Source organism: Giraffa tippelskirchi, chromosome 4 (genome assembly GCF_054371585.1).
Source record: "Giraffa tippelskirchi isolate mGirTip1 chromosome 4, T2T-mGirTip1v1.2.pri, whole genome shotgun sequence".
NCBI classification, from domain to species: Eukaryota; Metazoa; Chordata; class Mammalia; order Artiodactyla; family Giraffidae; genus Giraffa; species Giraffa tippelskirchi.
The window spans coordinates 206783034-206808160 of NC_137278.1; the positions used below are offsets into that span (position 1 = coordinate 206783034).

Genomic DNA, 25127 nt, shown 5'->3' on the forward strand with positions numbered 1-25127 from the left:
AGTCTCAAAACAACCCCATGAGGAAAGTATCAGGCCCAAGGTTGGGCTCAAATCTGAGTCCCCCGTCTCTCTGGTGAGGCTGCAGGCTTACAGGAGTGACCTGAGGTGAGGACAACCCTGGCAACCAGCCCACCAGGCACTGCCACAGAGTCACTTCCTCAGTTAGACAGCGCTGGGGGGTGACGGTGTCTGAGGGGCCCTCCCTGCTCCAGACGGCATCCCAGAACTCAGGCCCACAAAGAGGCGTCATTGCACCTCTGTCTGGGATTTCTGCCAGGACCCACGTGACCCTGGGTGCATTATCTGCCTCTGTTATTTGCTATCTGCACATGAGAGTAATCGTACCTACCCTGTAGGGTTCCAGGGGTTAAACGAGGTAATATTAGGGTGACCATATGTCTTATTTTGCTTGGGACAGTCTCAGTTTATACCTGCTGCCCGGTCACCATTAATGGTGCCTCCTTTCACTCTTGAAAGTGTCCTGGTTTGAGCAGCAGTTTATACAGCCCCTGATTAAGACAGGTAAAGTGCTCATAATGTGGCTGGACAAGTACTGAGCTATTCAGTTATTACTGAAATGCTGATTCTTGATGGCTGAGGTGGGTACACAACTCCACATGTCATGAAGTGGTCCAAACCATATGCACGCACCGTACTAACGCTGGCTTCCTGGCGTCCCTACGGCTCTCCAGTGATGTAAGATGTGACCGCGAGGGGAAACTGGGCGAAGGGTATGTGGGATTTCACCTTACTATCCCTGCATTTCCTTATGACTCTATAATTATTTCAAAATAAAAGATTAAAAAAACCCTATTGTTTCATCTCTAGTTACAAACTTACAGATAAAACGAACAGGTCCTAAAAATACTTCACACAGGGTCTAATAAACCAAAAGATGAACTCTAACAGCCATCCTCAGCACAATCACCCAGAGCATGCCTGCACACTCGGGCACAGGTGGAAATGGCTCCCAGGAGCACACAGCTGTCACGGGGCCCAAGGCCCTTGCGGAGGAGCTGGGGGGCCCTCAGTCTCCCACGGTCTCCGCGAGTGCGTGCAGACCCCTGGCTGCCAGATTCACAGCAAGACTCCCTACCGACAGGGGTGTGGGACAGTGGACAACGGCTGGATCAGAAGAGCTACTTCCAGCCCAGAGGCCAGGCCCTTCAGCATGGGGACAGACATTCACGGCATTTTCTGGTCCTCAAAGCAGGGGCTGTCTGGGTCACTGAGTTCATAACGAAAGTCGTGAAATGTAGGGAAGAGAGGCTGGGCCAACTTAGGCTGTTCCTCTGAGGAGAGCAGGGAAGTGGGGAGGCCATGTCAGGATACCTCCACCGCCAAGGGGGTTCTGACCTCTGGAGGCTTAAAGAGGCACCCTTGGTACCTGGGACGCTCACACCCGTGGAGCTGCAGGTGGCGTCAGCTGAGGGGGCATCTCTGCTTCTCCAGGCCCCTCCGCACCTGGGCCAGCGGCACAGAGGGCCGCGAGCCTCATGGGAACCCTCCACACGGTCTGCGCAGGCTCAGAGGCCAGCCCGCCTGAGCGCGGGGCCTGCGTGCCACTGGCTGCGTCCGTGGGCAAGTTTCCCACCCTCTCTGTGCCTCGGTTTCTTTGTCTGTGAGGACGCAGGAAGCCCCCAGGAAATGGAGCTCTCATCATCACCGTTTCTACTGAATGCAGTAGAAGACAAGCTTCCTTTCTCCTGGCTCCCACCCCTGGTTTTGGCTGGAGCCAGTGCCACCCCCGATGCCAAAAGACCCTGATGCTGGGAAAGACTGAAGGTGGGAGGAGAAGGGGATGACAGAGGATGAGATGGTTGGATGGCATCACTGACTCAATGGACATGAGTTTGAGCAGACTCCGGGAATTGGTGATGGACAGGGAGGCCTGGCGTGCTGTAGTCCATGGGATCGCAAAGAGTTGGACCTGACTGAGTGACTGAACTGAACTGAGTGTCACCCTCCATGCCAGATCTTGAGCTTTGTGAAAACACAGCTCTGAGTGCCACCAGGAATGCTGGTGGTGGGCGGGCAGTGCAGTTTCCTATCCATATTTATACGCGCATTTAAACAGGCTCAGGAAGGCATTAAATGCATTCAGGTAAACCCATGAAGTCCCTGCTGGGAGAATGCCAGCCTGGTGCCTGCTCTGCGTGGGCCTCAGCTTTGCAGGGACACGGCTGCCCTGTGGCCAGTTCCTGGGCATCAGACAAGGGAAAGGAAGCAGCACATTGGGGCTTTGGGGTGCGTTCAGTAGAGTGACGGCCTCGCAGAGCCTCTGGGAGCCTACCCCTCGACCCAGGGACCACAGCGTCCACTAGCAAGTGCTGACCAGGACCCTACCGGCACAACCCGAGGATGTGGAGCGCCCGGGCCCAGTGAGCCGCCGTGAACAGAGCACCCCTCTCTGACTTCCCTCGGTCCTTCGCCACAGGCCCCCTGTCAGTGCAGGGCACAGGGATGTACGGAACACGGTCCCTGCCCACGGGGCACCCCCAAGCTGCAGGGATGCAGGCAGCAGGGAGAACAATGCCCTTGGCAGCCAGCAGTGGTGGGGGTGGGAGACAGCCAGGCCCCTGAGCACAAAGAGCTAGCTCGGGACAGGCTGTGCAGTGAGCAGGCGCTCTCGCCGGGGCTGAGGGGGGCACCAGGCAGTAGACAGGGTGGGTGGGGCACGCTGGGCCCGGGAGCGGGGGGGGAAGGAGGAGCAGGAGCAGACAGAGGCCTGAGGTCCTCTTCGTGTCTTGGTTCCCAACTGTCTGTGCCCAGCGCGGCCTGGCACACTGCCCACACCTCCATGGGGAGGATGGGGCCGGGCACTCCTGGAGGGCAGGGGCCGGTCTGACCTCTGCAGCCCTCAGTGGGTCACGTGGCGGGCGAGCCAGTGCAGAGAGCTCCCTGACGATGAGGCCTGACTCCTGACCGCCTCTCCACACTCAGCGGAAGCTCAGGCTTCAGCCAGCAGCCAGTACGCATCAGCAAAGACCTGCTCAGCGTGCACCCAGGCCCTGACTCTGCTGCTGGCTCTGGACACCGGCCCAGAGAGGGGGAGACCCTGCCCTCATTGGGCCTGTTTCCTCATCTGTGATAAGCAACAATAAGAAGATCCCACACTTACTGGAATTTTCTGTGTGACATCTTTTTAACCCTATGAAGTAGGTTCTATGACCATCCACACTTCACAGACCCAGTACAGAGAGGTTAAGTGACTTGCTCAAGGTCATACAGATGGCAGAGTGGGGAAGCTGGGATTCCAGCCCGAGGCTATGGGGCCCCAGAGCCTGGGCTCCTGATCATGATGACAGGTCTCCTCTGTGCCCAAGGGCCCTCTGGGCTGGGCTTTGGCATGGGCAGGCCCTTAAGCCCCCTGCCAGCCTGTCCTGCTTCCTATGACTGTGGGGACAATGTTGTAGGGGGCTTCCTCTCCCTCGGGTGCCTTTCATGACCAGCACAGATCAGACCACTGTGGGCGTGCTGCTGAGGCTTCAGAGCACAGCCATGCCAGACAGCTCGCAGTGTGGGGGAGGGGGCACATGTAGCTCATATCTCAAACCCACCTCCGTTGGCAACAGCAGTGGCCCAGGATCAGTGCCGGTGAGGGAGCGATCCTTCACCAGGCTGGCCAGGAGACCCTTCTTACTAGAGTCTCCACTGTTCAGACAACACTAGGGCCCCTAGAAGCCCCAGGTCCCTCCCTCCAGGGGTTTTTTTTCTCAGAGCTTTATTATAAGGTAACTCCTAGGACCCTTGGACTGCAAGGAGATCCAACCAGTCCATCCTAAAGGAAATCAGTTCTGAATATTCACTGGAAGGACTAATGCTGAAGGTGAAGCTCCAATACTTTGGCCACCTGATGGGAAGAGCTGACTCATTGGAAAAGACCCTGATGCTGGGAAAGATTGAAGGCAGGAGGAGAAGAGGACGACAGAGGATGAGATGGTTGGATGGCATCACTGACTCAATGGACAAGAATCTGAGCAAGCTCCAGGAGCTGGTTATAGACAGGGAAGCCGGGCGTGCTGCAGTCCATGGGGTCGCAAAGAGTCGGACACGACTGAGCGACTGAACTGAACTGAACTGAGGGCCCTTATTTAGCAATGAATCCCCTTTCTAGATGGAAAGCTTCACAGAGACCACGCCTGCTTTTCCTCACGCCAGGACCCCAGGGACCAGCGACACCCGCCTCACGAATGGAGGAAACAGTGATCTGCCACCACACAGCCCTTCAGGCCTTTTGGAGCTCCTTCTCCTCCCTAAATCAATTTTGCTCAGGCTGAAAGAAAGAATTCTTTACTGGAAGGAAAGGGAAAAGTTCATCCAGGAGTCAACACCTTCTTGGAGCACAGATATGACATAAGTTTAAAAAAAAAAAGAGCAGGCACGGGAGAGGGAGAGTGCGAAAGTGCTGGCTGCTTGGTGGCTCAGGGACCAGGGAGCCCCCCGGATCCCTCTACCCAGTGCACCCTGGCTGTGCGGTGACAGAGGGACCACGGTGTGCTGGGCAGGAGGCGGAGTGGGAGGTGAGTGTGGGCTGTGCTTGAGCCCTAACCAGCTCCCGCAAGTGCTGAGCAGACGGACGGGCCTCGGACCTCAGCGGCTCTGGGTTGCCTCCCACCAAGAGCACAGCCTGTGTACCTAAATCAGGCATGAGTTCTAAAGGCTTGAAGAAGCTGCGTCTGTGAGTTGCCACCCCTAGGGCAGGGGTGCACTTGACCCCTTCAAAGCATTTCCCTTAACAGACCCCTCACTCGCCCGGGAGGCATTACTGGTCCCAATTTACAGACAAGGAAACCCAGAGGGACAGGAGTAACTGCAGAGGCCGTGTGACCCATGGAGATGGAGAACGATCGAGAACCTAACCCTCCAAGCCCAGACCGGCCAGATCCATGCGCCTCGGGTCAGGGTTTGCGCTGGCGCCTGGGAGGCGGGCCACTCGGAAGGGTTGAGCCTTGGCCGGGAGCCTGGACTGATCCTGGCTGACCCTGCTCGTGTGTCTAGTCCCCTCTAATCAAACCCAGCTCAGGGGAGGCTCGCTTAGGGCATCGAGAAGAGTCAGGTGACTTGAGAACTCTTGACTTGGGGAATAGAGGCCATTGAGGTACAAAACAAGCTGGGTCTCAGCACCCTGGACATGCTCTGCCTCTGAGCTCCAACAGTCATCACTGATGTCAACACACAGTCAGGACGGGCGCCCATCATGACAACCGGCAGGCTCAGGAGGGAGCAGCTTGTCTGGTCAGCCCCTGCACAAAACCCACACTCTGGCTCATGGTTCACCAGCCTCTTGGTGTCTGGCCCCTGCCAAGCTCCCCTCTTCCTGGGCAATCTGTGCCCACCATCCCACCCTTCACTCTGTGTTTTCCCAAGAGTCTGGTCCACCCACCTCAGGGCCTTTACACACACCCGCCTCAGGGCCCTCACACATACCCACCTCAGGGCCTTACACACACACACCCCAGGGCCTTTACACACACCTGCCTCAGGGTCCTCACATACACCTGCCTCAGGGCCTTTACATACACCCGCCTCAGGGCCTTTACACACACCCGCCTCGGGGCCCTTACACACACAGCCGCCTCAGGGCCCGTATGCACACCCGCCTCAGGGCCCTTACACACACAGCCACCTCAGGGCCTTTACACACACCCGCCTCAGGGCCCTTACACACACACCCGCCTCAGGGCCCTTATGCACACCCGCCTCAGGGCCCTTACACACACAGCCACCTCAGGGCCTTTACGCACACCTGCCTCAGGGCCCTCACACACACAGCCACCTCAGGGCCTTTACACACACCCACCTCAGGGCCCTTACACATACACACACCCGCCTCAGGGCCCTTACACACACAGCCACCTCAGGGCCTTTACACACACCCGCCTCAAGGCCCTTACACATACACAAACCCGCCTCAGGGCCCTTACACACAAAGCTGCCTCAGGGCCCTTACACACACCCGCCTCAGGGCCCTCACACACACCCGCCTCAGGGCCCTTACACACACCCGCCTAGCCCACCCCGGCTCCTCCCACAGCTGTTCTCCCTCCTTGTCTGATGTCAGTTCACAGGTGGCTTCCTCCAACAGGCCTTCGGCGCCTGCCTGTTTCTCTACCCGATTTCTTTCCTTACCAGCCTCATCTCGTCACAGCGAGTGACACTGGCTGGAATCCTGACTGCCATGACCCTATGGTACGACCTTGGGCAGGTCGCTTAAGCTGACTGGGTTTAAGCTCCCCGCCATGCTGTGCTACCTGGAGGGCCCAGCGCAGAGTGAGCTCGTGACCCCACAGCAGCCGCTGTTGCTGCCCGCCACCACACCGAGTCCCGCCCCTGGCTGGGGCTTGCCGTGTGACATCCTTAGTACAGCCAGTGCTCACCAGCCGCGCCAGGACCCAGTTCCAAACAGGACCAGGCTGCTGCGCGGCATCACGCTGTCTCCCGTCCTGCTCACCCTCCTCTGAGCCCAGGCACAGCCTCACCTGAAGGCCTGCTCGTGGGAAAGCTGCTCTTCAAAGGAACAGCGCACGCGCAGCCTGGCTGAGGAGGGGCTGGCCGCCCTGTAAGCTCCGCTCCCCGATGAAAGCAGGACTCCCCGCCCCCTCACCGATGCGCACTCTTCCTCATACATCTGCTTTTTAAGAAACTCGATTTGGGGTCGGGGTCCCCACAGCCCCACAGCTGGGAGGTCTTCCACGTGGATGTCGGGACCATGCACCTGAAGCAGGCGCCCTGGGATGGCAGCATCTGCTTGGCCTTTCTGTCCTCTGGGGACACAGCGGAGGGTTATCGGCCATCTTGTTTTTGAGGAAGCTGCCTAAAACACTGAGAATTCCAGGGCGTCCAGTAATGTAGTTCTGCTTAATTACCCTGGCTTTTTGTACTTCTTAAAAATGCTTTTTTCTTTTCTACCTCAGGAACTGTTTTCAAATAAAAAATCACAGCCAGGGCCCCCGAGTCTCACCTCACCACCTCTGTTAGCTTTAGTGCACACCGGCACTTTACTCCCAGGATCGGGAGCCAGCCTCCAAAGACCCTGCAGGGTCATCACCACTGCCCCATTTTGCAGATGAGGAAGCTGAGGTTCAGAGCAGCAGAGCCGCCTGAAGAAGGGCAACGGAACGGCAGAGCTGGCTTCACCCTCGGTCGGCCCAACCCGGAGACTAGCACCTGCCCTTTTTACTCCCTGCCTTTCGGTGTGGACCACTCTCTGGCCTCCTACTGGCGCCGCAGAATGGAGGCGAGGCCCTTGCAGGATTTCCCTCCAGCACCTCCTTCGTGTCCCGGGTCCGCGATGGGGCTGAGGCTGGGGCCACGGGGCTGCTGCCTGGTCCTCCTTTGATATCTACTCCCTTGACTGCTCAGAGCAGCCAGGCTGAAGGAGCGCACGGCCCGCCTTGAGATGGCTGGATCTCGCCATTATTTTAAGGGAGACGCGCCTCCACGGCTTCCAAGGTGCAGTTCCCTCTGCCCGGAAGCCCCTCTCCTCTGAGCATCTGGGTCCTGGCTTCTGACCGGTTGTCCCATTTCACAGCCCTGCTGCTTTGGGCCCAAAATGGCCACCGCTGCCCTGACACCACCGACCTGCACCTTCTGGGCTTGGCTGGGGCTGTCTCCAGGCTCCCCAGGCACTCCAGTTGGCTGGAGTCGTCCCTGTCCCCCTGTACCGCCCCCCAGGCTGGCTCCCCCCATCCCACTTGGTTAACAGAGGGCAGCTGGCTGCTGGCCACAGGGACCCCCTGCTGGCTGTTGACCCAGTGAACATGCACAATATCAAGAAACCAGCAGCTCTGCCTGGTCAGACTTCGAGCCTCCACTGGGGGAAGGGAACCAAAGAGAACGGGCCCCCCTCATCCTGCCCACCGCCAGCCCCCAGCCCAGAACAGAAAGTGGCTTCTCTGGTTGCATCTGCCCACCTGTGGCCCCATGCCCCCTCCACACAAAAGCACCAGGAACATCAGCAGCCCTGCTGCAGGAGCGGAGGGAGGGACGGAGCCATGAGGAAACCCTGCAGACCCAACACCAGAGGCACAAAACAGCTCTACAGGCCACCACCAGAGCCCCCGCCCTGACCTCGAGGCCCCCAGGACCAAGATGCGGAGAGGCGGTTCCCAGGGGCCACCTGATTCTGCAGGGGCGTGACTGGTCAGCTCGGGCAGGACTCACCGTTGGAGCGGTGGATGCAGGTGTGCTGGTTGTCACTGAGGAAAAAGCCACTGTGGCACTGACACTCGTAGCTGCCCATGGCATTGACACAGATCTGCTGGCAGCCACCATTGTTGTCCTGACACTCGTCCACATCTGCGGCAAGAGAAGGAGAAAGAGAAGTCACACCTGGAGCCGGAAGTGAGGCGCGGTCAGCGGGAAGGCCGCGGAGGCCATCAGCTCCCCTGGCTGCAGAGCGCTGCTACAGAGGTACCCCACGGTGGTACCCCACGGTGATTCTCTACAACAGTACTGTGTGGAGTTACCCCACAGAGGTAGAGAGTTACAACGACCCTGGCTTTCCTGTGTGCCCAGCACTACTCCAAGGACCTTACCTGCTTTAACTCCTTTAATTCTCACAGAAACCCTACACAGCAGATCTAGGTACTGGCCTATTTTACAGATGAGGAAACTGAGGGAGAGAGGCCAAGTGACTTGTCCAAGGTCCCACAGAGGCAGGATTCAAACCTAGCCACCTGCCTCAAACCTGGGCTCTCAGTAAAGGCACCTGGCCCTCCCTCTCTCGGAAGACCTGCAACCCGCACCGTCTCCCCCTGACGTGCAGGGCCTCGCCAACCAAATCCCACTGTCCCCTTTCTTCAGTCACACCTCAGATTTACAACCAGCAGCACAGACCTTGCCGCAAGGGAGAGGCTGGAGGCCAGGGCAGCCTGCTTTCTGCCTCGCGAATTGATTTCAAAAGCCCAGAGAAGGGGAGGATTTTAAAAGGCCCCGACCTCTGGCTGCCAAGACTGCCGCGGAAGGCTGCCAAGTGGTCTTTCCCACTCTCTGGGAGAGACAGACCTCAGGGCCGACACTCATTTTTGACCAGAGGCTGCTGGCACAAAGGGTGCTATTGGCTGAAAAGAGTCTTTATGGAGTTCTGGTCTTGAACAGAACAGCATGTTTCAATTACCGAAGTCATAACCCCCTACACTGTCAGTTTGTTTAATGAAAGAAGGGCTTCTTAAACCTTAATGTGCCATGTCTGTATTGTCATTTTAATAGGCAAATATATGAAACCACAAAGGCAACGTGAGCTACTGGCTGCTTTGAGCCAAGCCCACAACTCCTAATACACAGGCCTGTGCGTGCGTGTGTGCGCACACACACACACACATAAACACACTCACTTTGGCACTGAACTTTTTAAACAGTTCTTTTTAACACAGCCGTCTTTCAGAACTGGAAGCAAAAGGATGTGAAAAGGTAAAGCATCAGGCAGACTGACCTGCCCTGAACCGGGGAGGACTCAGTGCTGGCACTCTGTCAGATGGGTCTTACTTAGGCTCGGGGACAACAGACCACTTCACCACCCATGAGACCACGCGGCAGCCTTTGAGGCCGACGGCGAGGCAGGTCATTACTCTCCCGTGAGCTCAAATGTCGGCTGTGTGGTCGCCAGGAGGGAGGCAGGGCTCTGAACTCTAAAAGCCACCAACAGTTACAGCTGAAACGGTAAAGGGGGCTCTTGCTGAGAGGCGGCTGAGAGGGGTTCCCGGGGGAAGCTGGGAGGGATGGAGAGGGATTTTTCTGAATCCCTTTCTCCACTCAACAAGTCTTACTGATGGCTCCCTAAAGGCCCAGTGTCAGGATCACCTTGGCCAGGGACACTGCCCCTTCACCCCCCAGCAGTCCACCCCCGCCCGCACTAGACTGTGAACAGCTCTGAGCCCTGTTCCTCCCACTAATAACACAAAGCTAACCTTCCCCAAGTGGTCACTGAGTGGCATGCACTTAATCCTTGCAGCAACCGTGAGTGATAGGTTGTGTTACTGACTCCATTTTACAGATCAGGACACTGAGGCGCAGAGAACTGAAGTAGTTTGGACAAAGTCACACAGCTGCCTGGAGCAAAGGCAGGACTCAAACCTGCTGTCCAGCTCCTGAGCATGTGCCTTAGGGCCCCCTGTGAAGCTGGTCATACCAGCAAGCGTGTTCGGATTCAGGTGATGAAGAACCCCGGCTGCTCTTGAAGTGAACGCAAGCTGGGTGTCTCCTTGAACGTGTGCATGGACCCCCCCCGGCTACCAATGCAAAGCCAAGCCAGCCTGCAGGAGTAACTAAGCAGAGTCCTGGCCTGCCGAGTCTGCCCTGAACCTGTCCCAGTTAACACCAACCAGAGGCTCCGACGCCCGCAGTCCGGCGCACACATAATGGTGACGTTTGAATCCTGGGAGCTGCTCCTGGGACTCAGGCCAGACCTCCTTCAAGTCACATTCTTCGAGGTTCTTGAAGAACCTTTGCTCTGTACCTCAGCTCCCCCAGCCCTAGAAAAGGTTCAACTGGTAAAACAAACGACAGATACAGGAATGCATGGTGTGGAGACACTATATTCACCCCATCATCAGTAAACTCCCTGGGGCCACCCGTTGGGCCTGGCCCACCTCCTCGCTGCGCTGGAAGCCAGGAACCCAAGGTGCTGGTGTCACAGAGCTACAGAGCCGCAGCGGGCTGGCAGGGCGGCTGGGCCTCGGGATGGGGCTGTTTACACTAGCAGGGAACAATGACTCTCCAACACTGATGAATAATTTGAAACAAATGTGAAGCCACGTAAACATTTCTTTTCCCCACTCCCAAATGATAAAGCCCCAAGACTAAGCAGGAGGGAAGAGGGGACTGGCCCTTTGGTACTCTTTCTCCACTGTGGCCCAAGCACAGGCCTCCCCCAACTTGGGCAAGTAATCACAGCCTCAGAATCCCTTTGGGGAGTCTAAGGCAATTATCAGCTTCTCTAGGGACTGGATTAAGGGTCTAAGGCCCACCTCATACCCCTCACACCCCTGTGTACGCAGACCTACAGATGCGACCCACAGTGAGGTCTGCATAGTGACCAACCGGGGCGGCTGGTCCTTGAGATGCCCGCCCACTGGCCTAGGACAGACTGGGGTCCCCTGGAGACCCTGATCAGGCCCACTAGAGCACTATGGGAAATATTGAGCTCCTGGGCCCTCCTGATGGGGACACGCCCACTACACACTGCTCCTTGGCTCCCAAGGACATGGCATAGTCTAAGAGGTGCCCCATGGCACCTGTGGGTGGCAGAGCACCCACACCTGGGAGGCAGACAACCTGAGTTCTTCCCTGGCCTGTGGCCCTTGTGAGGTGCCGAGACCTTGTCCACGGGAGGAACTCAGACTGTGTCCCCCAGGAAGCCCTTCTGGAGTGCCTGAGCCACGCGCAGTCCTCTTCCTTCTCTGCAGACTGCTCCATGCACGGAGGGCCCCTATGTGGGAGCCCCCGCCCCCTACATGAGCATCGATGTTGACTGGAAGGCGCTGGGAGCCTTTTTATCATAAACGATAGTCCTCATGGCTGGCCAGGTCCCAGCTGGGAGGCCCAGGCACTATCTTAACCTATCCACACAACATATCCATACAGGGAGCATTATTCTTAGCACGCTGACTCTCAAATGAGAAACAGAGAGGGGGAAGAGACTTGCCCAGTGCTATAAAACAGGCGGAAGGAGGACAGGAAGCCCTGTGGGTCTGGATCCAGAGCCCTTCCTTACTCTCCCATGACTCAGCCTCTCCGAGTAAGGACACTCCGAGCCCAGTCATGGCGGCGACAGTCAGGTCCCTGGGTGTTTAGGCTACAGCCCTCCCCCGACCCGACATGCTCATGCCTCCAAAACCCAGGGCAGAAACGCCCTCCTCCCCGAAGTCTCTCTAGTCCTGGGCAGAACCTGCCGGCCCCTGGCTCCCAGCCAAACTGATTTGTTTCCAACTTTCTCCTTTGGGCTTGGCTGTCCTGTCTCTGCTCTGGGCTGACGACAGACCTGAGTCTCCTGCACGTCCTTGCCCCCAGCAGTGGGTCGGGCTGGGTGGGTGCTCAGGAGTGAGCAGATACGCTGAGGGGCACATGTGTGCTTGCACACCGCAGTGACGAGGAGCTCTGCCATAGAAGGTCAGTCCCCTGGAGCAGGGCACCGTCCGGATTTCTTCTGGGCAGGCCGAGGGGCTCACTCAGGGCTTTCCACAGGCTGTCGCCTCTTTAGCAGCCCCCTCAACTCCCTCTGTTCTCTGAACTCCCCGTCAATCACACCTGCCTTTGCGTGCACACGTGCACCTCTTCCCGGGACACCCTTGCCCTCTTGGTCCAGCAGAAGTCCTCACCTTTGAAATCCACTGGAAACACTTCTCCTGCAAACACTAAGCACCTGGTACGTGCCCCACTCCCCATGCGCTGCCAGGGGCCCCAAAGCGAATGGCCCTGGTCAAGCCCGTGCTCACCGGGCCGCCGGTGTGTGAGACCTGAGCTGGAGGCAGAGGCTCCGTGGCGGAGGTGATGGGAGCCGAGGCTGGAAGACGAGGAGAGGAGCTGTGGAAGGTGCAGGGCCTGGCACAGGTGGGGAGGACCTGGGACCACTTGGGCCAGAGAGAATTCTGGAAGCTCCGTGGGCAGCACATCCCTCCTCGAGAAGATTCCACCAACTCGGCCCTGTCTGGGTCCTCCTGGCCCCTATTTCCACCAGTCCTGCTGGCAGAGGGGACAGTCCCTGGGGAAGACTGACAAGCCAGAGTGTCACCAACCAACCACCAAGGCCTCGGGTGGAGGCTGGGCCTATGTGCGGGCGGTGAAGGCCTGAAGCAAGCCTGCTTCCCGCCCACGACCCGTGATCCCCGAGCGGGCTCCCAGGGGGATGAGGGGGCGCTCCGCCTCTGAACCCTGCTGGCAGCCCATGGTCCTTCATCATTATTTATGACCACGGCTGAATGTTCCCAGAAGGCAGGGAGCTCCTCGGCACAGGGCCTTGGCTCCAAAGCAGAGAGGAGGCCCCGTGGGCTCCGGGGCAGACGCTAGGAGGCTCCTCTCGGGAAATCCTTTTAATTGGCAACAGAAGATCTGAAGGGCAGAGTGGAGAAAGGACCCCTAAGGCTCCAGCGCTGTGAAGGTCTGGCACAGAGCTCATCGTGGGCTGCCTGGACCAGCCAGGTCTCCCTCTGGAAGGCACCAGCTTGCAGCACTGGCACCCCAACCCCATTCCCCACGAGAATGTGCTCCCTCCTGTAACACACACACATCTTCAGCTGAGCCTCCAGGACTGCTGGGGCCCCCCATCTTCTGGGTCAGGGTTGGGGTGGCAGGCCAGGGTGCTGGGAAGGGAGAGTCCCTGCCCTGGGGGCCTCGGCTGGTGTGGTTGGGAGAAGACACCCTCCGAAACAGATCGTCCCAGTGTGGTCTGGGACGATCACAGACATATACGGCCTGCGTGCCTTGGGGGCTGCTCCCCAGCCTGAGGCCCTGAGCCTGGTGCTCAGTGACGATGGAAGGTGGGAGGGGGGAGGGGACTAGGGCGCCAAGGAGGCCCAAACAGGGGTCAGGCTCCGGGTCTGCCCGCCCTGACCCAGCCAGCCCAGCACAAGAAGCCCCTGCCTCCGTGTACCCCACACCCAGCAGTCCCTGAGGCTGGTGGCTCTCCTCATCACCCTGCCCGTCTGTCCCACCTCTCCTCCCAGGGCACAGCCTCACCTTGGCTGGCCTCTGCCTCCCCCTCAGAGGATTCCATCCAGGGCTCCACAAACCCAGCCCCGGATGGCCTGGCCTCTAGCCTCCTCCTCCTCAATCCCAGAGGCCACCGTGAGGACTCTGGTGAGAGCAGCACATAGCACCCTAAGCACCAAAGTGAAGTGAAGTTGCTCAGTCGTGTCTGACTCTGCGGCCCCACGGACTGTAACCTACCCGAGGAACCTGGTGTGGGATTTTCCAGGCAAGAGTACTGGAGTGGGTTGCCATTTCCTTCTCCAGGGGATCTTCCCAACCCAGGGATTGAACCCGGTCTCCCGTGTTGCAGGCAGACGCTTTACCGTCTGAGCCACCAGGGAAGCCAAGCACCAAAGATGGAGTCCAAACAAGGTCTCTGGGGTCACGTGTCCCCGCCCCGCTCCGCAGTGCCCTGCATGAGCACAGATCTGGGTGCTGGGGTCAGGAGAGACTTCTCCCCATTTCTGTTCAGCGTGCCCACCACTCACGTGGAAAAGGCCCCCCCGCCTCCAGTGGCTGAAGGGTCCTGTCTGGGACCAGCCCACGTGCAGTGATGGACGCGTCTGTTTTCTAGCAGGAAGGTGTTCCAGAGCTGACACCAATGGGCTTCAGGTTGACGTGCTTCTGAAAGGCCTCTGCAGGCGGGGCTGTGGTTTGCTCATGAGGTCTGCTTTCTGGCCCAAGGTGCTGGTGTTCGTTTTTATTAATAGCTGACTGTTTGTCCTACTTTGGACCAAGAATCCAGGTTTGCAGTTATTTATAACGAAAAATGACTTCTGGATCCAGCTTTGGTTGCTTTGTGTTTCCCATGAACGCTTCACAATTTGAAACAGAGACTCTGTGTTCTGCCTGAACCCCACCCATGTTCTCCTGGCTGCCAAGAGCCTACTGTGTGTCCGGCCCTGTGCCCAGCTCCGGCATCCCAGCTCCCAACAAGGGTCCGGGAACAGAGGCAGAGGCATTGGCCCGTCTCAGAAACCAAACTCAGCCTCCAACCCTGAGAACTCCCTCTTGGTCCCAGACGACCGAGGCCCCAGCCCTCCTCCGGCTCCTTTCAGTAGGGAGGCTTAGGCAGAAAGGCCTCTTGGCTATCGAGCGGCTCTTGCAAAATTGCATTTGATGAGTTAAGTGTAAATAAATGAGAACCAGATGGATTAGATTTCGGGTAAAATACACATGAGTCTTAGAGCAGCTTTGGGGCCTGGGTTCTGCCAGATCCAGGATACTCCCCGAGCTGTCAGAAGTGCTGGCACAGCAGGCAGGAGGTGTGACTGGGTCTTCCGGGACCCATCTACCTCCTGGTCTGGGCATCAGCTGGGGCCCTCTCTGGGGCTCCTGGCTTCCCAGCAGGTTGGTTGTGTGCAGAAGGCACAGGGTCTTCCGTTGTAGCCCTGCTCTGACACTGAGCCCCTTGGGCTAGGCCTGAGTCCAAGCTCAGCACTGGGCGATGAGGCACATGACTGGTGGGGTCAGCTTTCCAGACCAGCAAGCTCACATCTCGACCCTAGCAGCCAGCCAGGGTGGGACAGAGCTCTGCTGAGGCTGCTGGCCTGCAGGGTCTGGTCACTACCTCCCTCAGCTGGGCCCCTCCTTCAACCCCAACTGCTGTCTGTGATCTCCCAGTGATGGCTGAGCGGCACTGAACATCTAAGGAGTTTGCTGCCTAACTGCAATTGCTGCCCGTTCCACCTTACAATCACGTGCCTTATAAACATGTGTCTCCCTGAGACCACTACTTATGGGTCCTGGTTCCTGCCCTGCAAGTCATAGCATTTGGGGTACAAGACTCAGTAAGTTCTTGCTATGTGACTGTGGCACAGTGCTTAACCATTTGGGGCCTTGGTTTCCTTCTCTAAAAGACAGAGATAATAGTACTTGAGGCTGTCTGGGGGAATTAAGAAAATAATGGTGGTAAAACATTTAGCACAGGGCTTCCGCGGTAGCCCAGTGGTTAAGAACCTGCCTGCCAGCGCAGGGGACTCGGTTGGGACTTCGATCCCTGGTCAGGGAAGATTCCACACACCTCGAGGCAACTAAGCCTGTGTGCCACAACTGCTGAAGCCCGTGCACCTCGAGCCTGCGCTCGGAGACAAGAGACGCCACCGCAGTGAGAAGCCCGTGCGCCACAATGATGATGAGCCCCCACTTGCCACGACGAGAGAGAGCCTGGGAGCAGCAGTGAAGATGCAGCCCAGCCAAAAATTAAATACAAACATACACGGGCACTCAGCACAGTGCCAGCACACACAGGGCACCAATCCATCTTCACTACTGTTGAACAAAGCCAGCGCAAGTTCTGCAGGGGGTCACAAGTGTGGACACCCTCTGGGGGATGGCAAAGTCCCTCCTGAGCTGGGAAACCGACCACAAGCCTCATCCAAAGGGAGCGCTCAGTCTTGCCCCGGCCTCCTATTCCCTGAGCAGAGCGGCCTCAGCTTCCGGAATTACTCCCTCCTGATACAGGTTCCGGCTGGCTCACCACCTGGGTAAACCCTTCTCGGGGGACCACGACTACCAGCTGCTTAATAGTGCTGCTAAGTCGCTTCAGTCGTGTCCGACTCTGTGCGACCCCATAGATGGCAGCCCACCAGGCTCTGCCGTCCCTGGGATTCTTCAGGCAAGAACACTGGAGTAGGTTGCCATTTCCTTCTCCAGTGCATGAAAGGGAAAAGTGAAAGTGAAGTCGCTTAGTCGTGTCTGACTCTTAGCGACCCCATGGACTGCAGCCCACCAGGCTCCTCCATCCATGGGATTTTCCAGACAAGAGTACTGGAGTGGGGTGCAATTGCCTTCTCTGCTTAACAGTGCAGAGATGCCTATTCAAATCTGCCCACTTCTGAATAGAGGTTTTTAATTTTCATTTATTTATTCTAGACTGTGCTGGGTCATCACTGCTGTGTGGGCTTTTGCTCTGGTTGTGGCAAGTGGGGGCTATCTCTAGTTGCACTTCATGGTCTTCTCATTGAGGGGGCTTCCCTTGTTGCAGAGCATGGGCTCAAGGGCACGTGGGCTTTGGCAGTCGCAATTCCCGGGCTCTAGAGCTCAGGCTCAGCAGTTGCGGTGCACAGGTCTAGTTGCTCTGCGACATGTGGGATCTTCCCGAACCAGGGATCAAATCCATGTCTTCTGCATTGACGACGACTTCTTTACCACCGAGGCACCAGGGAAGCCCCCTGGCCCACTTTTAAATTGGGGTGTCTTTTTACTGTTGAGTTGTAAGAGTTCTTACATATCCTAGATAGTAGACATGTGTCAGATACACAGTTGGCAAACATTTTCTGCAACTCCGTAGATAGTCCCTCCTTTAAAGTAGCCTTGGGCAGCACCAGGCCCCGGGAGGTGAGTGCATCTGTGGGGGCCATGTTCAGAAACCTGGGTTCCTCTTGGGCTCCATTCCTAGGAGCTGTCACCCTGTCCCATGGCTTTTCCAGCCACCTGCTGGCTAACACTGCCCCAACCTCTAGGGCTGTCCGCGCCACCATCCTCCAGACTCAGAAATCAGCACTTGCAATCAGCTGGACTTGAATGTCCAACAGGCAGGACAAACCTAACATGGCCCGTGATGAACTATCTCCACCTCCACAATGAAAACACAAGAGAACAAAGCAAAACACAGTCCCACCCTCAGCCTTCTGAATCTCAGCAAACGGCAGCACCAGCCACAGTTGCTTCAGCCATCCGGCGCCTCCAGTCACAGGTGTCTGCCCTGCGTTTGCTTCTCGGTCTCCTTGGAGAACGCAGAGTCCTTGGGGACAGGGACATCTTGAGAGCGGCTGTGTCTCAGGGTTTTCAAGAGAGCGTGTTTGTGGACTGAGTACGGACTGAGAACTGGCTGGGGCAGGCAGCTCTGGCTTGGAGGCCCTGGCTGCAGCCCTGTCCCGTCAGGGATGGGCCGAGTGGCCCTGGAGGGGCTGCCCAGGGCAGTAGCGCTGGATCAGGGACAGGATAGAGTGCTGGCCAGTGAGTTCGCAGGGGAGCAGAGTGAGAGTTGGCTGGAGAAGAGCTAGGTTCGCTTATCTGCCTGGCACAGCCTTGCCCAGCAGTTAGCCCCACTGTGTGGGTGAGCACAGCCCCCCTCCCATGGGCAGCTCGTGGGGAGATGAGGATGGAGAGAAGTAGATACCCTCAAACACTGCCAGCCTGTGGGCGCTGGTGCGCAACGAATGAACAGAGCCATTAGGGATGTTTGGTAAGCTGGTAAGCCCGAAGTGTCTTCCTGCTTTGCGAATGCTTTCACCCGCATGAGGACCAAAGTCTTCAGCTGAAGGAAACCCGTTCTGAGTAGTGCTTGGGGAAGTGGGTGGCAGGGATAGGGGCTTGAAGACAGTGGGCTGTCCCCTTGAATGACACTTCGTTGCCCTTGGTCTATGCCAACTGCAGCCAGACCAGCTCTTCCTTTAATCTCTCTAGCAAGAGAAAGAGAGAAAGCTGCAGGAGACGGAAGGGAACTCCCGTTCCATGAGCCTCTGCTCCGTGTCAGCACTCCCATTACAGTGTCCTATCTGGCCTCAGCCCAGGGCAGGAGCAGCAGTGTTATAACAGGAGCTCCAAGCAGTGAGCACGGCCTGCCCTCGGTCACCGACGTGTGGGTGACGGGCCCAGGACGGGAACTGGATGCCTCTGTCCCCCGCCCTCAGGCCTCTGACAGTGCAGCTGTGAACGTGATCCTGGACGGACATCTGTGGGAGGCATTGGAGTTTTTAACAATCTACTTTGATGGGGATGAGAATGGAGGACTGGAAAGAGGGAAGGGAGAAAAACCAACTAATGGAACAAACCCTGGAACTAAAGCAAGAAGCTCTAAGAAAAGAAGGGGAAATGCTCTGACAGGAATATCCTCAGAAATAAAGCAGGCCCAGCTGGCTGTGATTACCCCTGCAGGCTTGAATGGGGGGCAGGGGGAGCTCCACTGCCTTGGGAAAGACTCCACAGAGTCTAGAAGGAGCCTAGGAGCTCCCCGGGTCGCCCTGGTGCACACAGGCCTTCTGGTCAGCCCATCACACCTGACTCTGGCCAGGTCAAATGCCTTGCTCCTAGCATAAATTTCCCACCATTGGTACTGCCTGGAATTCCGAACCTTCAAGCATCAAATCTTCCCAATTAAACTCAATATTTTCTTCCAACTTCCAAAACTGCTGAGTATAAGATGTGGGCCTTATCAGGCTGCCGTGGGTGCTTCCCAGTGGCCCGTTCCCTTCCTTCTTCCGGACAGCACCCTCCCCAGTCGGCCCCGGGAGTTCTCTGTGAGTGGGGACTTCCTCGTGGGGTCCCGCCCCAGCCTGCGACGGCCCCTTCAGTGGGCTGGCAGTGAGCTGGCCACTTCCTTCCCGCGCTCAGCCTCATTGCCAGGCCCTAGGTGGGTTATGCAGACACAGCGGGACTGAGGAATGAGTCTGTGCCAGGAGAGTTGATACACTCAAGAAACTAGCAGGCAGAGGGGCTGGAAGCAGGCAGAGGTAGAGGGCTGACATGGGCACCAGGGGGCTTCATGGAAAAGGCAGCACTGAGCCTGGCTGAAGCATCAGAAGGACCGCCAAGGACTGCCATGTCTCCCCAAGGCTACCCCTCTCCGTTTCCAGGCCAGGCTGTGGCATGACCTTTTCATAGCATAACTGCCCTCAAGAGCTTAGCATGGGTCCCTATCACTTGTCCAATAAAGTTTTCATTATTCAAAAATTTGAATGTATAAGGAATTTTGACAGTGGGGGAAAAAAGATCAACAAATTTATACTCTAGCTACAGCTCCTATCACGAGTATCTCGTTTAGTTTTTCCTGTGCTGAGTTTCAGCTAGTGGTAACGAATCACTCTTTCAGCCTTGAGAGCCTGACCCTTTTGCCCTGCTTCACTGAGAGCTGAGTCAGCACCTTGTTCAGGCTGGGGCTCAGTCCTGGCTGCCCTTCTCACCTGCCACTGTCCAGGCTGCAAGGACCCCCTGCCCTCGCCTCAGAGTGCTGTCTCTCTTCCACTCTTTTTAGTGAACTCCCCTGGGAGGGACATATCTGGGCAGCTGTGAGGGACTTTTCTGCAGATGAATTCCCAGAGGCAGGATTCTGGTGCAAACCTCATCATGCCTGCTGGACCCCTGTTACTCTGTACACAGTTTCCTGGCTTCCCACCCGAGAGCACGGGTGCAAGAGAAGTCATCTCATCTGAAGTCATCTCTGTAACGCCCTGTCTCCCCCAGAGAGCTGTGAGCGCACATGTGTTTGTGTTCACACATTCATTCAACAGGCAGGGAACAGGCAGTGGGAACAGGCAGTGAGCACGTCCTCAAGGCCTGCCCCCAGGGAGCTCCCCGACCGGGGTGGGGAGAAGGGGTGAGACCAGGTAAGACCGGGGACCAGGAGGCCAAACTGTGGGGCAGGGGGAGCGTCTGTCTAAACTGCACAAGGACTGGCTCAGGGAGAGCTGTGTTTGGGGATGAGATGCCTGCCGTGTGTGTCTGTGTGTGCGTGCGCGTGCACACCTATGTGCATATGTTTGGTGAAGCTGGAGCAGTAGGTAGGGCCTTGGTGGCTGTAGAAGTAGGGGCGAGGAGCCTGGCTGGCGTCTGAGGTGCCCGAGGTACAGACGGAGGAAGTCCCTCGCCAGGCCCGCGTCTGCAGGTCTGGATCTCCATGTCTCAGGCTGGGGAAGCAATGGTACGTGTGCCTCTGCTGACTGGCCGCCATTTTACACGCCTCGGTCTACTCCTCCTCCCGAGCCCGCGCTCCTTTCTGACTGAGCCAGGCCGCCATTTTACACGCCTCTGTCTACTGCTCTCCCTGAGCCCGCGCTCCCTTCTGACTGAGCCAGGCCGCCATTTTACATGCCTCGGTCTACTCCTCTCCCTGAGCCCGCGCTCCCTTCTGACTGAGCCAGGCCGCCATTTTACACGCCTCGGTCTACTCCTCTCCCTGAGCCCGCGCTCCCTTCTGACTGAGCCAGGCCGCCATTTTACACGCCTCGGTCTACTCCTCTCCCTGAGCCCGCGCTCCCTTCTGACTGAGCCAGGCCGCCATTTTACACGCCTCGGTCTACTCCTCTCCCTGAGCCCGCGCTCCCTTCTGACTGAGCCAGGCCGCCATTTTACACGCTTCGGTCTACTCCTCCTACCAAGCCCGCGCTCCGTTCTGGCTGAGCCTCTTCAGCGCCAGGCTTTGCACCTGCCCTTTCCTCCTCCCCTCGCCCCATCCCTGGCCCCACTTGGCAGGGGGAGACGGCCCCCCTCTCTGCCGGCCCCCTCTCGGGCCGCTGTTAATGACACCAAGGACACCAAGCTGGGAGTATTACTGCACAGAGCCTAGAGCTCCCTCAGGGTGGCAGTCGCATCTAACTCATCTCCGGATCTCCTGACTGGTAGGTATGGGTGCTCCGGGGGCAAATGCTGACCAGAGGTTAGGAACCATTTCTCCCAATCATATGGCCACAACAGCTGCAGATCTCAGTCAGGCCCCCCACGTCCTGGACTCAGATTACAGCCCCACATCTTGGCTACGTGATTACACATCAACAGCAACGAAAGTTCTGATAGAATTTGGGGCTGGAAGAGGCATACAAACATCAACGCACGATCCTAACCATATATGGTCAGTTCTGCACACAGATGACCTCAGACAAGAACATTAGGACATGAAAGCTGTTGACCTGTTGGGGTGGCAAGCTAATGGGGGAATTATCTTCTGTCTTGTCTATTGATTTCTTTGAGTGTTTCTGTATAATTATTACATGTGTGGAAGATGGGTAAGTAAACAGACCTTTTCAACTCTGCTTGAGGAGCGCTGTGCCTGTGGTTGGTCCAAGGGCGGGGTGGGGACCGAGTCACCCTGCCAGGAAGGCCAGGGAAGAGGTGCACAAGGATGAACTGGAGCGCTCAGGACAGGCAAGAGGGGGCGTCCTCCAAGGTGGAAGGAAGCACAGAGGGTGGGGACAGGCTTCACATTTGTATGGTGAGAAGGCAAGGCTGGAGTGGCAGGCAGAGCCGGGAGCACGAGGAGCCGACTGCCAGGCTGAAGACCCCAGACTCCTCCAATGGGAAGAAGGGCCCCAGGAGGATCCCATTCCACGGGGCCTCTGCCAAGGCTCCTCCCAACGACTCCACTGGCATGTGGCCCCTTGGCGGCCAGCACATAAGCCGGAGTGGGGCAACGGGCCATGGGGTCCTCTCCCACCACTAAGGTATCACCTGAGGGGTCGCTAAAGACCCCAGACCAAGCAGCTGGGTGGCTGCCAGGGCCACCTGCTTCCCACAGACAAGGAGTGCCAGCTGGGCACCAGCCCTCTCTGCCAGCTAGTCTATTTCCAGCTGCATGTGGCTGGGGTGAGGCGGGTGCCAGAGAGGGGTGCGGGGGCAGGCGAGGCATGGGGCTGGCGAAAGGCCACAATAAACGGTCTGTTGGTGCTGGGAAAGGACAGTTGCTGCAGCACGTGTTTAGACGCGGTCTGGCCCAGCCCACGTCCAGGGTGGCCTCCATCACCACCCGGGCACAGACTGCTCCAGAGTAAGCAAGCTTATTGGCAGAGGAAACGCTAGGTCACAGACTTTGGGACTCCCTTACTTGCTGATAACTCCCATTTTTAGGCACACAGTTCAGTTCTAGTCTGGGGTATATGTTTTGGTGGTAAAGTATTTTTAAAGAGCTTTCACAAGACACTTATTTTTTGTTTACTTCTCTGAATTCTGACCAAGACCTTGGCACATGGACTGCAAACAAGAAAGACGAAGGGACGTGTCTGCTCGCCTGTCCTGTCCTCAGCAACTGGCTATTTTTCTTTGCTGTTTATGGTCTCGGCCTTCTCCACCCTGGGACAGAGCAGGACTTCTTCCCTAGGTCACCACACTGAGCCCTATTCAAAACTGGCACAGGGTGACTGACAACAGACTTCAACGACGTCCTACCAGCAGGAAGGGCTGCCTTGTATTTTGCTGTGCTCTCTGACCTGAAGGTGCCACCCAAGGGAGAGCAGGAAAGAGAGGCCGCGGGGCCTCCTGATGCCACAACGCCCACCTTGCTCCATGCCTACAGCCCCCTCCCAGGAACACCGTTACCCTTCTTTTCGGGATAAGAAGAGTGAGCCTGAAGAGCTGGCCACAAAGCCCTGCTGGGAAGGGAGCTGGGGGCCAAGGGTGATGCGTCTGTTCCCAGGTCCTTGCTCTCCCCTCCTCTAGAACAGAGACCAGAAGGAGCTGGGCCTGGAGACAGGACGGGACAGGGGAGCTCCATGCTCAGCTGGCTGCAGGGGCCCCACTCATGTGGGCTGTTAGGAGACACCCCCTGCCCACTCCCAGTTCTCGGAAGTTTTGAGAACCCTGAGCCCTGCCTCAGAGCCGGGCTTATGTATGCACCACTGTCAGACCGTGCTTTCCTGGGCAGTCAGCATCAAACCTTCTGCCTCCTTCCCCGGCCACTGACCCATCCCTCCATCACACAGATGAGTCTGCGCTGGGCCTGGGAACACAGAGCTAAGGCACTTTGGAGCCTGGCCCTCTAGGACTTCCTGAGGCAGGAGAGACCCACCCCTGGGGTCCAGGGACAAGCCTAGGAGCTCAGTGCTGAGGCAGAGGGCAGCCTGGGAGGCTACAGGCACCCAGGGGAATGGTGTGCAACTCAGGGGAAGCTTTCCAGAGGGGCTGATGCCCAAGCTGATGTGTGACAAGGAGGGGTCATGAAGAATTAATGAAGAGCACGAGGAAGGGTGATCCGGGCAGAAGGAACAGTAGGTGTAGGGTACTCCAGAGCAGGAAAGGGGGGGTGCATTTAGGAAAACAGAAGTTATTCGACATGCTGGAGATTACAGTTCTGAGAAACAAGGAGAGAGAGGTAGATGGGGACTGCATCTGGCAGGGACGAGGAGCTTGGCCACCGTCCCTGGGGACACTACATGCCACCAAAACATCCAATCATGAGCTGTTGGAGGGAGAAGGACTCGGACACAGCAGCCAGGCTGAGGGGTTCCAAACAGGGCCCTGTGGGGGATGGGCTCCTTGGAGAGCAGTGCTCTCATCCCTGCCAGTCTTGCCTCCCACTTCAGCCAAAGCCGTGTGACCACCGTGGGACTCTGCTGGAAATAAAGGGTTCTGCTGCTGGAAACAAAACCCCACGGAATCTGAAAACCATTGGTTGAATCCCACCCCTTACCTCACATGTGATGGAGAAACTGAGGCACAGAGTGGGAGGGAGTTTCCCGAGGTCCCCCTGCAAGTCCATGGCCCAAAGAGCCTGATTCCTGGCCCACTGCCACGCCCCCTGCAGCACCCGCCTGGCCCTCACCCCGGCCCCCAGTCCTGAGCTGGCTGCAGGCCTGAGGCTGGAGAAGGCCACTCCACCCCCAAAACACACCTGGGTCTCCATCACTCCACCTCCCTGCCCGCTGTAGGAGCTCCCTGGTTCTGTAATGATTTGGGGAAAGAAGGAAGCCCATTTATAAAGATGCACACTGAGTCCAGTGTGTTTCTTTTTCTCAGGCCAAAGAATTTCCATCAGATTAACAGTTGTAAAAAGCTGGGAAGAGAAGTGAGTCTGAATCCAGCTTGTCCTCTGACAGTGAATCCCTCCAACCAAGTGTGTTCAGACCACGTGAATGTGGGCCAGGAACAGGGACCAGCGGGGAGGGAGGGCAGAAATAGAACAGGAAGAAACCTCCACAGTTTACCTTGAAAAATATTGGTGTTTATGGAGTAAGTATTTGACTGTCTGAAACTGTTTAGTGTCACATTAAAATGGTCAGAATCTTTTTTTCCCAGCAAGAAATGCATTTGTGCTGTTGAAGTATAAAGACAAATAAACAGAGGCGAGTCGAGCCTTCGTTAAGGGTTCAGGGAGCAACACATTGTCTCCAGCTGTCCTCCAGGATGAGAGGGGGCGCCTTCAAAAGGGCCGAGGCGCAGCCCTTTCATCCTGCCGGGGACCAGCCCAGCGCGGGGAGAGCCATGACCACCGCACCGACGCGGAGCATCTGGGCGCCCACGGTGCCTTCCTCCCATACGTGCAGCTGGGCTCCTGGGCCCTGCCGGGCTCTGCAGAGCTCCTCTCCTCCTCTGTTCACTCTGCCTGGTGGCCTCTGGTGTCACCCGGTGCACATCTGATCCTGCCAGACAGGCATCATGTTCATTTTGGAGACCACAAAGCTGAGACTGAGAAAGAGGTGACATGCGTCCAAGGTCACAGAGTGAGTATTGTGGTAGAGTTGGGATGGACAGCCCTGATGTCACGTGGCCCATGTCAATGGATGAGCCCAAGAATTGGTGCAAGAGGAAGGGGCGGATTCTGACCCAGGAGGGTGGTGGGCCATGGCTCACTGGGCAGGAGCACTGTGTGGAACACGCGGGGCAGTCCCCACCAAAGTGCTTCACACCCAGCTCGGGGACGAGGCTTGTCTTCCGCATCTTCACTAGCTCAGAAAAGACATCCATTCTCTTTAAAAAGTATCCTGAGGGCACACTAGGAATAAGTGCTA

The 25127-nt window shown here is 57.3% G+C and overlaps 1 protein-coding gene and 1 long non-coding RNA gene across 4 annotated transcripts in view; one reads left to right on the forward strand and one right to left on the reverse strand.

Moving 5' to 3' along the window:
* Positions 1 to 25127, reverse strand: part of SCUBE1 (signal peptide, CUB domain and EGF like domain containing 1) — a 132056-nt gene that overhangs the window by 74818 nt on the left and 32111 nt on the right. For all 3 annotated transcript variants that reach the window (XM_081587852.1, XM_081587855.1, XM_081587854.1), the window contains exon 4: positions 8167 to 8301. In XM_081587852.1, coding sequence (XP_081443978.1) covers positions 8167 to 8301 — 135 coding nt within the window. The remainder of the gene's footprint in view (positions 1 to 8166; positions 8302 to 25127) is intronic.
* LOC145544742 (uncharacterized) lies at positions 20740 to 24421 on the forward strand. The gene is made up of 2 exons (XR_014081609.1): positions 20740 to 21029; positions 22360 to 24421. It is a non-coding gene; the product is annotated as an uncharacterized LOC145544742 (long non-coding RNA).